Genomic DNA, 13,096 nt, shown 5'->3' on the forward strand with positions numbered 1-13,096 from the left:
ATACTTTAACTTAGCCATAATAATCTTTTCAGCGTGATCACTCAACCATGACGTCACGTATACGCGATTTTGTGAAATCACATTATCAATCATATGTCCATAATTGATTATCACATATTTATGAAATTCACTACACGTAAATTTCAGATCAAGGTAAAAAATATTAGCAAATAAAAACTCGCGCTTCTCAAGGTCATGCACGTGAAATCGCGCGTAAAGATTTTAAAAAGCTCAAAATTAGGTTTTGATCAATTTAGAGTATGAATTAGGCCAATTGCGTGTTTAAAAAAATTACTGCGCAAAAATACGTTTTTGCGCACGCAATCCTTAAAAAGCGTAAAAAATAAAATGTGATGTATACATCACATTCTACACACAATCCTTAGTACATTCTCCGATTTTGAGTCCAGTCCGACTTAAAATAACGGTATACGAGCACGTTAAACATGACAAAATGCGCACATTAATTGTACAAAAGTGCTAAAAATGGTAAAAAGTAGGGCCCTTTTAAAATGAATATAACTCTTCAGAATGGAAGATGACCCCCAATTTTTTTAACTTAATATGGAAGCCAATGAGTTGTAGATATAAATGTATATACACATTAGACGTACAAAATGGTATGACGTCATCAAATGGCCACTTGAATTTAAAAATTATTAATTTTTATCTTTTTGTGTGGGTTATCACATTCAATAGAGCGCATCTCCGTTATTTGAACCCAATTTTAGCTCAACTTTTAGTATGTGCTTGCTCAATTAATTATCTTTCTCATGAGTTGTCAACATTTTCATTTTGATGACGTCATCATGCGTAAAAACTTGAATAACCTAGGTCGTGTATTTTCAGCTACACCATACATTTGAATATCTTACAGCTCTTCAGAATTAAAGGTGACCTTGAAGATTATAACTTATTATGAAAGCTGATAAAATGTAGATATGAATTCATATAAAAATTAAGCCTATCGGATGTTGTGACGTTATCTTATGGCCAGTTGAAGTTAAAAAGTAGTTTTTAAATTTCTTTAGTTGAAGTTATACAAATTTCAAAGAGCGCGCATTGCGCTTCTACGTGTCAAATTCTCTTCCAATCCTTATATTTATTTGCTCAATTCATTATCTTTCGAAATTTTCATCTTTGAGTTTATTTTGATAATTCCATCATACCAAAAATTTAGAACACGATGTGGGTCCCGTAATTTCACCTATGCTACACTGTATATAGATATACAGTATATACTGTACATATTGTATATGAAACATAATAGGTACAACTCAACTCAGTGCTATAAGTGTATATGCAACATGTCATAGGATGGCGTACATCAACTTTTTACGATCGTATGTTAACGTACGTGCATGTTTAAAAAATGTTAATTTCATTAAAATAATAAAAATGATCACCTATAATTCGTCAAAGTGACGAATTAAATTCTAGTTATTATTATTCCTGCACATCTACAGTTAGATGTCAATTTTCTGACAAAGTTAACAATGTTAGGTTGAGTTAGCGATACAGCTGCAACAAAATTCGTGGAAAGAAAGTAGAATAAGATAGAAGAAAAAAAAGATCCTGACAATAACAAGGGGTTATCCGCAAATTGCAGATAGCCAAAAATCCAAGTTGAAATTTAGTGTGAAATAATAATTGTGAAATTAATCTATTTTTGTTTTTAGTTTGAATTGGCCAAGTTGCTTAATACTTGCATGTGCATGATAGTCTTGCAGTTAGGGTCCCCTTCAACTAGTTGGATAATACTACTTTTACTGCCAAACAGAGATATTCGTGTTTAGAAACATCGCTTGACTGCCGGTGGATATTTTCTTATTGTGGTGTCTTTCACAAAATTGTGAATATCTCGACTTTCATGCACGAAATTACGGAAAACTCAAAAAGTGAAACCATTTTCTATGTCTTGAAATCTGTCATTTGATCTTTAATGATTTTAATAATCAAAACTAAGCTATGTTCGCTCATGGATTAAAGAATAGAAGGATATGCATCGACGTGAGATCAAGGGTTCCTTGACTCTCGCCGACAGACCGCGGACCGCCCACAATGTTACAGTTTAATTAACCGCATGGTAACAACGAAACGGTCGCGTGCCTAATATATTGTTTACTGCACATGTGCAACGACATTTAACCTTGTTGTTGACTACGCTTCTTTCGCGCGTTCTTTGTTGCACTGTATGTATTCATACATATTTGAACAGTATAATCAGTGGCGTAACGGCTATGTGCGCTCACTGGCTAAACCGAAGCTTGGGGCCCATGAGCAGTGCCCAGAGGAACAGGCATAAAATATGTCGAAAATGCTAAAAACGTCCGAGGCCTCGATCTTTGAAACTTGGAGGGCCACTTAGGTTTCCTAAGTGGCTTCAGGCCTCTGCCTCACGCCACTGAGTATAATTTTTATTGAAAACAGTTATTAAATTACATTGTATGTTATTGTGAAGACCCTAGTGTAGGCCTACTACATCAATATACCAGATAAAAACAATACTATATTGTTATTGGCTTAGAATTGTAGATGCTATAATTGTAATTAGTATAGGTTTCTGCCGCGATTGATCTACGCTAATGTTTTTATGACATTAAAGTAGCATTTTATGACCTGTAGTAGCCCTACATCTGAGACAATAACTATTTATTTGTTGTCTCAGCCTACATACATGTAAAATTATAAAATCAGCAAGGATACTAGGCCTAGGCCTTCTAGGCTTACTAGTAACCTATATGATTTGCCGACATTGATACTGCCTAGTAGGCCTAGGCTAATCTTAAGTGTAGTAGATACAACGTGTAATCATGATCTATATACTCACCGTTGTCTTACTTCTTGTGTGAATAATAATAGGTACTTTGTTTGTTCGTGATTAAGTTTGCCCTGCGTGTACTTTTCAAAACGACCGCTAGGTAACGAATCTAAACTATACATAGCCAGCCAATCCCGGATCAGGGATCGCTGTTTTCATTCAATTAGACCCGGTGATTGGATGTGATGTGGATGACGTAACCACTAGCCAATCACCAGGCACTACAATTTAAATATAATCACATCGATAATTAAGGAGATTTATGAAGAAACCACTGCTTAATAGCCATATATTAAAAACACGATTGTTGTATGGGTGAACACCGGCCACGCTAACAACATACATGGTCAAGTGCATAATTTAATATTCTATAGATTAACGCAATTTTTAATGACAGAAGATGGCAGGCAAATAATGATAATTCAAATATAAAAATTGCATATTTTATTACTATTACCAACTACTTAAAATTACCAGTCGTAAGAAAGTGAACTTTTCGTAGTCCGATTGTGATGAAACTAAAACAGAATTATTCAGCAATATATTTTGTTGTCAATTAATCATCGACGCAGACATGTCAATAGAACATTCAGACTGCGCATACGATTTCTACATGGTTACGTTTTGGTCTCAAGAAATGTAACAGTTGATTCGCAGCGTTTTAGAGAGGGCCGCGGTTAGAGACACGGAGTTCAATGAGCGTGTTTGTTTGATTGGCAGCAGTGCTTTAGTATAGGCAAGCGCGTTGTAAAATCGTTTGATGTCACCGTCGATGCATATCCTTCTATTCTTTAATCCATGGTTCGCTGTATTCTTATCTTAGTCTAATTTACCTCCGCCAAGGAAGTATATGTAGTCGATTGTGTGTATTTGTTTGTTAGCAGGATTACTCAAAAAGTAATTGCATAATCTTTACCAAAATGAAAATACAGATACATATCTGTCAAGGACCATTCCATTAAATTTTGGAGGCAATCTGGACCAGTGTCCCAATTCTTTTCAATTTTCAAAAGCCGGTGAGCAGTCTCAAAGTAACAAGTAAACTGAAATTTCTTTTCAAATTCACCTGTTTGTTTTTGGCGTTGTTGGTCTATTGTTAGTCAACTGAAACTATATTGTTAGTTGAAAGACTGGTTACATAACCATTACACCAAATTCGCATACACATTTTTGTAGTGAAATTAGCTTAATCACACATAGCATTAAGACACAACAGTTAAAAAAATTTGTTTTTTTCCGGTGAAATATCATGTAGGAGAATATATAGGTTTACAGCAATGAAACATTCAATAAACAATTTGTTTTGTTAAAATAAAATACAATATAATGTACTGTAACTAAAAAATAACCACTCAAATAAATAAAACCCTGCACAAATGTGTAAGTCCTTGTTCGATCCCTTACTTTTACCTAATAATTATATTGTTATCACAATTATTAATTTGCTTGAAATTGGTTGTTTTTATTTTCCTCTCTGCATGTTTACCTACCTGTCTGTCTGATTCAACCTTCACCTGCACATCTTCTTTATGGCTGTTATCCGGTCTTCTTCCCTTGTGGTAGGTACCTTCATATAATATATATTCCAAGGAACCAGTATAGTTTATGGTACATCCAATTTTTTTAGTTGCATGAAATTAAAAGGCATAACATATATTAGATTGTCTCAAATGTTTACATCTCGTAAATTCCAAATTTGCAAAATACTGTTTGGAGCAACGATAAATATACATTTTTTACTACAGAAAACAAACAATTCAATAAAATCGTTTTTTTAACTTTCTTTTATATGAGTATGGTAACATTAACACTGTTAAAAACCTTGGAAAAAACATTATCCCCTGCTCTCTGTCAGTATTGAAAGCATTATCTTGAGACATTAAGGATATAATGTCTCCTGAAAAAAAATGTTTTTGTTGAATATGCCATTTTAATGTCATCTAATGCCTATTAGATGGCCCTTTATTTTGCACGTTTTTTTGGTTAGCATTATGTTAAATGTAACCAAATTTAAGAAAAAAACAGTGACAAATTGCAATGTACTTTCAACTGATACTACTGTAAAAAGGCAAGAAAATGATGTCACCGGTTAAATTGTATTTGAATAATGATTTATTATGGACTAGAAAGTTCACTGCAGATATTGTCTGTGAATAAACACCTTGCACAGATACAGATATCTAGAATAATCTTTACATATGAACTTTGCACGAAACTTCAGTTAATTGTGCAACAAAATGCTATATATGAGTGCAATTTATCATTTTTTTGTTGTGTTTTATAGCACGTCACCCATGTTCTTCCGAAACAGCGCAGGAAACCAACTACATCAACAGGCTCACCAAAAACTTCAAGGCCTTTATCGGATGGTGATATTCAAGAAGATATTTATACACGTTCAAAAACACCTTTACCAACTCCAGAAGAAATAGCTCGACAAAATGTACTGCCATCAGCTGTTGTCAGCATTGATGTCACAGGATGTAGCTTTCAGCGGATGTCCAGCCTTCGTAGGTTTGATTCAAAGAAAAATAAAAGATCTAGCCTACGAAGGCGGACAATCGGAGGTACAGCTGCACCATCAATTGACCAGTACAGTGCTTTGCCAATTGTCGGCCTAGATTTAAATCAAGATAATTTATCAAAGACTCAAAGCTTAGATAGAAGTTTAATTCTAAGGCGACAATCCTTCAATGATGGACAGTATGCTATTGTTCAGCCAATTGGAACGAGGAAACGACCCTTTTCGCTACGTTTACAAAAACGTCCAAAATCACTTGGAAAATATGAAGTAGTTCCTGAAGGAAAGCATGTCGATTTTCATGGAAATGGAACAAGTACTGTAGTCAGACGAAGTAATAAACGTGAAGAAGGTACCCGGAAAGGAATCCGAGTAACTATGCCTGATCATCATGAAACACCTACAAGTTGTCAAAGCTGTGAAACCCTACCTCCTTACAATTCAGCAGGTAATGATTTCAGAAAAATGTGTACTTTTTAATTTGAGCAGGAATGATAATCAAAAAATAGGTATTGCATTGATTCTGTTTGCAGCTTATTGCCAAACAGATAGTTAAGAACTTAATTGTTATTACAAAATAAAGATCCAGAAAGTTTTGTCTTTGCATTTCAACACTTTAATATTGTGTGTTCTTTATGTATATTAAAACAATCATTGTATACAATATATTGTATTTACTTTACTTATTTTAAATTTTGGTTTTTTTTAAAGATTCATTGAATAGTGCCCTTGAAAAAGGCTGGTCCGAATCTTCACCAGTTCGTCCAAAATCTATGGAACTGGATCGAAAATATTTGCAAGTTGGAAAGATCCCAAAGTCTGCATCAGCTGAGCACATTAAAAGGAATGGTGCATATCCGCTAAATAAAACCAACTCTTCAACCATGATGGAAAATGTATCCAGATCTCCAAAAAAGAATGTTGCTGAAAACAGTTATATAACAACTCATCATTCCCATACATTAGATGCTAATGTAAAGCTAAGATCGAGTAATCGACGTCAAGATGAGAGACAATCAAGTTCAGGAAATTGGAGTGAATCAGACAGTAATAGAAATTCTCTACAATCTGATACCAATCAATCATGGATTTCGGATGCCTCTAGCTCAATGATCTCCACTTGTGACTCGGCCGTCTCTATGAATTGTCCAGAAAAGTCACAGAGTCCAGAGCATGATAGGAGTTCTTCTGATGTCAGTCAAGCATCTGATTCAACAATAACCAACAATGGGAGTCAAGAAAGATTAGACATTTCTGCTAACAAAAATATAGATAGTTCACAAACAGAAGTTAATTTGAACATAACACATATGGACACTGAATCTTGGCTTCAGTCAGTTGGAGTGATGCATCCTGTACTAGAGAAAGCTTTTGGAAACCAGGCACCCATGCAAAAATATGACTATGATCCAGCTATATTGTCAGACACATGTAGTTCTTCATTAACTTCAATAGATAAATTTGAAAATTCAAGTGATATTTCTGATGATTTAGAATTTTATTTAGGCCAGTCGGGAAGTGATGTATTTGATTCTAGCAATTCTCTTTGTTCGATTGATACTGATGGTTATTGGACATCTATGCATTCTGATTGTGGTTTACCAAGTATGAGCCGTAGACAACCAAAATACATGCCTCCAGCTTCTATTCCAATTGGATATACTTCAGAAGAATCAGAGTCAGGTTCAAGACACTCAACTCGTACGCCTCCAAGAAGAACAAGTCCAAAGATGCGCTTAAGAAAGAAGAAGAATGGTTCTCCGGCATCTGAGAGAGGTAACAATTCTCCTAAGACACTTCCTGGTGTTGTATCTCCAAATTCAGGCACAGATAAAGGTATTGTGATTTTTTTTGTAAATGAAAGTAAATTAGAATACTACTTATACAATCATCTGAATTCCAATAAAATGTCTGTATATTATCAGGTTAAACTTTAATTAAGAAAGAAATGATGTTGTTCATTTAGCACTTTGAAAGTGGCAAAAACATGAAATTATAATATATGTCCAAACAGGTGGACATATAATACTCTAATTTTGAAAACATTAACATTTTATAGTTTCATAATAATGTAATTAGTGCACTTATTATACCCTATTAGGAAATTGATCGAACATTGGAATATAAACATGAAAAATGCTTAATATATACTTTGCGTTTTTTTTTTAAAGGAACAAAAGTCAGGCCAACCAGCCTAAAGCTACCAACCAGTGGCCCACTGTCTCCCAATAGCAGGAGTTCATCACCTGGATGTTCTGATACAACCTCAGATGCCAGTAGTTATGATCTCCCAGAACCAATGAGGACTCCTACCAGTGGGGGACTGTACACAATCTGTTTCACAGGTAGTATGCATCTGGATGACATGATAAAATGTACATCAGAAAGAACGCAGCAGTACACAGATAGATCAAATTCACCAAGTTCAGTATCTTCAGCAAGCTACGATGATTCTCCAAACAACACTCTCACAAGAGGCAGTAGCATGTTGATGCAAACTTCAACACAAACTGCATCAGAATCATTGACACAAACATCTACAATACCTGTTGACAATCCCACCCATAGTGACCTTTGGAAAGAATTTGAAAATAGAAGTATAGTTGAGAATTTTGAAGAGATTCCTCCTGGAAACCAAAACAGTGCATCAAAAATTAGTGAAGACCACCAAACAACTACACAATTGGTTAGAGCCACAAAGACAGAGGACCAGCTTAGTCCAAGAAAAAGCTACTATGATCATCGATATGGAATTTTTGTTGTAGAAACACCAGAACACCATGAGAATATAGCATCACCACCATTGTCTGCTGATAATGGAAAATATAATGTAACAAAAGACACATCTGATGGAACAACATGTTTCACTTTGACAACTGATGGGAAATATTTAGTTAAACCTAAGTCAAGCATTCCCACTCAAGAAAAAGTATCCAATGGCGGAAGACTTAGCCCTCCAAAGTTTGTAACACCATCGCCAAGGCTACAAAGAAAGACTGTCATGACAACTGATTTAGATAGAGTATTGGAATGGAATGAAACAAGCTGTGGTCAGCCTGTTGTAATGGTTACAAAAACAAACCAACGGAAACCAAAGGAGCCCAGTAGACCTGCCATTAGCCAAGCTTCTACATCACAGATTGAAAAGTCGTCTCACAATTCAACATTACAGAATACTCTTCAAGAAAGAACAGAACCTAGTAACAAATCAAATGATATCTGGAAACGAAAGCTATCAGATGAAAAAAGAACAGAGACCGATATCGTTTGGCAAAAGCAGAGTCCTACACAAATGAGAGCAAATAAAATTATCAACAAAGATGTTCCAGATATAGCAAGTCCAAATGGATTTGGATCTGAAGGTTATGATACAATTAAACGATCACCTAGGCAAAAACAGCCTTCCACTAATTCTCAAACAAAATATACATCTGAGAGCATTCATGTTTCAATACCAACAATCCATTTTGGTGACAATTATACTCCTCTTCAGACAACTATAAATACAAACCAGAACATAGCCAATCTTCAACAAAGTGATCAGCATGTTGAACAACCTAATTTTCTTGTTAACAATAATGACATTCAAAAGTCTACTAATAATGGTCTCTTAAATATAAGTACTTCACCAAATCAAATTTCAGATGCACATATATCAAGTACACAGAATGAAGTAACTCATCAGAGTCCACTAGCATCACCAGTCAAAGGTGATCGTACCTTGTTAGATTCCCCAGATTCAGATATTAACTCAGTCCAGAGTTCACCTTGCAATGCCTTGCCTGCAATAAATAATACTCTATGTTCTAATCCAGAGCCAAGTCCGTCTGGGTCACCTGTAAAAAACAAAGACAATTTAGAAAGCAAACAAATAAAATCAAATTCAAATGCTACTAATAACAGTACATTAAAAGAAATTAAGCAACCACCAATGATACACATACAACTACCTGGAACGAACCAAATTCTTCAGAGTGATAGCTACATTGAATTTGAAACTGGTTTTGGGATATCTAGTGACAAATTGTCAGGAAATGTATACTCATCGCTACACCAATCAAGGCGACATGACATATTTGTACAAGCAGAACCAAGTTTACAGTTGATATCACCAGTTGAAAAGAAAGCAAAAAATGATTCAAAAAATTCATTTAGAAACTCATATAAAGAAGAGCTTCAAAACAGTAACAATGACCCTGATTTGGCAATTATTAGAGCTGCTGGAAAGATAGAACACGTCAGGCAACTAAGTATTACACCTCCTAAAACTAAACAGGATCAATCAAGTCACAGGATACCTTGTGAAATTAATTTTATAAATGGACTTGAAGCATCTAAATATCATAGTCCTTCAAAGAGAAGTGAGCAAGACAGTTCACCTAGACCCAATCGTAATAATAGTAATCATGTAGAGGAAGGAACACCATCATCTCCAACACAATATGTATTTGATCCGCACCGAAAACCTACTTTTTCAATTTTAAAGAAAAGGAATGGAGAGTCAGATAAATATTTTAAAAGTACTAGGAAAGAACGTTTATCGTTTTTGCAAGCAAGTAAACACAAGGTTAACGTTAAAAATGAAGATCTTTATAGAAAAGCTGTTATGGCATCTTTAAGCAATGCAAAGGGACCATTTGGATCTGATAACTCCATTAATTTGAATTCTATACCAACACGAGGTATCACATTTTCAGATACAGTTATTGTTGATCATACTCCAGTCAAAGTTTGTCAGGTGTCTGGAAAGCCTCAGACATCCCTTGAAGATTTTCGGTTTCTTCTTCAACAACAATCTCTTTCACCTAGAACAGAATCGGCAGCTTCTGCCCTTAATGTCAGTGGTAAGAATAACCGGCACAATGCTACAGAATTACTAGTGAAGTCTGCATATATGGATCGTAGTCAGGTGAATGGATTCCCAGAAACTTCAGGTGGAATTAAAGTAGTTTCAATGTTTGACAGGAAGTTTATGGATGGGTCTGGAAATAGTAATTTAAAATTTATACCAAACCCACCATCACTTGAATCTCCAACAGAAGGAACAAAGAATTTTCCAATGTTGTCTATTGAAGACTTGAAATGTCAGTCTAGACAGTCCTTACCTATTCCACCTCCAGATGCAACATTTAATTGGTTAAAAGGAGTTACTGCTTCTTCATCAGTGCCAGATAGGCCATCACCTGGTCCGTCAAGATCTCTACTCATGGAGGAGATAAGAAGGCAATCTGGATCAGTATCACGTCTGGTTGCAATTAATCACATAGATCAACAAGTAGATAAAAAGCAAACACTATCTGGGAATGAGAATGATGGCGGAAAACCTGAATTTCATGGTTTGTTTAATTCAATTTCAACTAAAGTCAAGAGATTGCCATTAGCAGAGAATGTGACAGAAAGTGAACATGAATATCCAACAGATGCATGGGATTGAAGTGGTCCATCAACAATTCTATAAAGTAATTGAAAGTACCACATGTTTCTTGTATTATTTTTATTTTAATTGTGTTTTAACAGTTATCATAGAAAATTTTGTTTAAACACAAACAGTCCAGTCTAAATATAATTGGAAGGAAGATAAAGTATGTATCATAATTGATTTCAAATACAGTAATGTGACAAGCAGGATAATTTTAAATTCAATTATGTTATGTGTTATTCAAATGAAACTAACGGTGCCCAATATTGTGAATGTATAATGAGCCAAATTAATGTAAAACTATAAACGCATTATCTTAAAGTTCCATTGTGAAATAAGGTGCACAATAAATAGGATTAGGTGTATGTTTTTCATTATTTTTAGAATAATGAAGAAAAATGGTGTATAAATAATTAATAAATTTAATTTTCTAATTGCCTTTTAAACTCCACAAAAAGAATCTTTACTATTAAGGCTAGTATTAAATCTGTTGATTATTGTTATTTTATCAAATGTCCCTAGTAATAGTAAATAAATGTTTTGTAAACATACTGTTAAAACTTCCCTTAAAACCCACTATAATTGTCAGTACATACATTTCTCTAGTTCTTTTCTTGCACTGTTTAATATTAACATGATTTGCATTTTGTTAAAAATATTTCTACTTTCTAACCACACTTAATTAAATACAATTACATTAATTCCACCACAATACAACACTGTAATTCATATGATCCAAGAAGTATTAGTTTATATTTTTTTTGTTTTGATCCTCCAACTACAATAAAAGCATAGCAACAACAAAGTAGAGAAACATCAACAGCAGAGAAACATCAACGGCAATGAAACATCAACAGCAGAGAAACATCAACAGCAATGAAACATCAAAAGCAGAGAAACATCAACAGCAGAGAAGCATCAAAAGCAGAAAATTGTTTTAGGCAAATTGGAAAGCAAATTAAACACAAGCACAAAAACTGTTTAGTTGACAGTCCATTGAGCACCAGTTTATTAGAATATGAATGCTGCACATACCAAACTCTGGTGTTATATTTACATGTAATCTTTCATATTACATAAAATTTCTTTTTGAACAACCAAAGATAGTATAAGCGAACTTACAGTACGTTTCGAAACCTATCAGGTTTCATTCTCAACTGGCGTTTCATCGTCTAGCGTTGTTAATCCCATGACGACGATGAGTTGGTATAGCGTCACCAATAGGTCCAAAAGGACGTGCCCCCCCCCCCCCCCCTTCTCCAATAGTTGATCATAAATGTGTGACAATTCGTGGGCTCCTTCATCTCTGTTCATGATTTTTCCATGTTTTCTGATGTTGATCGACTCTTTTATTTGCCTTTTTTGAGTGTTGCATTCTTTCTCAAGGATAGCAGCGTTCCAATCAATGAGGTGATTGTGTTGTAGTGCATGATCTGTTATTGCGGATTTATGTATGATTGATGATGTAGACGATCTTTGAGCCCTGGTTAAAATCCCTCCCGTGTTGTTTTCTGTGTCTGTGCGATGTTCTTTTATGCGTGTTTTTAAAGCCCTCCCTGTTTCCCCTATGTAAGCTTCGGGACAGTTCAAACATTGTAGTTTGTAGATGCAACCGCATACTTGGTCTTTTTCGATGCGGTCTTTCGGATGAACGAGGTTTTGCCTGATCTTATTAGATGGGATGAAAAAGGTGTCAATTTGATGTTGGTTGAAAATTCTTTTTATGCGTTCAGACAGACCTTTAGTGTATGGGATCCCGATGTTACAACGTGACTTATCTGTAGTAGATGTTGTACCTTTGCTGCGATTTTGATCAAGCTGTCGTTGCTGTTTTTGGAGTCGTTGTTTTTCTACCTTCTTGAATGTCCAATCTGGGTAGTCGCATTTCTTCAAAGCCTGTCTGATGTGATCCATTTCCTGTTTCTGTCCTTCAGGTTTTGAAACTATGTTTTCACATCTGTCCACACGCGTATTAATAACACTGAGTTTGTGTTGTAATGGGTGATTTGACTTGAAATTTAAATACTGATCTGTGTGTGTCGGTTTTCTGTAGACTGAAGTTGTTAATGATCGGTTGCTTTGTAGTGTTATGAGAATGTCCAAAAAAGGAATGGTGGTGTTGGACATGCATTCGGTGGTGGATTTAATGTTTTGGGTAGTATCAATGTTGTTTAAGTGAGTGTTTAGATCGGGGCACGTCCTTTTGGACCTATTGGTGGCGCTATACCAACTCATCGTCGTCATGTGATTAACAACGCTAGACTCGACGATGAAACGCCAGTTGAGAATGAAACCTGATAGGTTTCGAAACGTACTGTAAGTTCGCTTATACTAT

The 13,096-nt window shown here is 35.0% G+C and overlaps 1 protein-coding gene across 1 annotated transcript in view; it reads left to right on the top strand.

The window, feature by feature from the left end:
* Positions 1 to 11,943, top strand: part of LOC140054166 (uncharacterized) — a 56,026-nt gene extending 44,083 nt beyond the window's left edge. Inside the window, exons 3-5 of the mRNA XM_072099056.1 lie at positions 5,106 to 5,790; positions 6,054 to 7,178; positions 7,514 to 11,943. Coding sequence (XP_071955157.1) covers positions 5,106 to 5,790; positions 6,054 to 7,178; positions 7,514 to 10,776 — 5,073 coding nt within the window. The 3' untranslated portion in view covers positions 10,777 to 11,943. The remainder of the gene's footprint in view (positions 1 to 5,105; positions 5,791 to 6,053; positions 7,179 to 7,513) is intronic.
* The last annotated feature ends 1,153 nt before the right edge of the window (positions 11,944 to 13,096 follow it).

Source organism: Antedon mediterranea, chromosome 7, assembly GCF_964355755.1.
Source record: "Antedon mediterranea chromosome 7, ecAntMedi1.1, whole genome shotgun sequence".
NCBI classification, from domain to species: Eukaryota; Metazoa; Echinodermata; class Crinoidea; order Comatulida; family Antedonidae; genus Antedon; species Antedon mediterranea.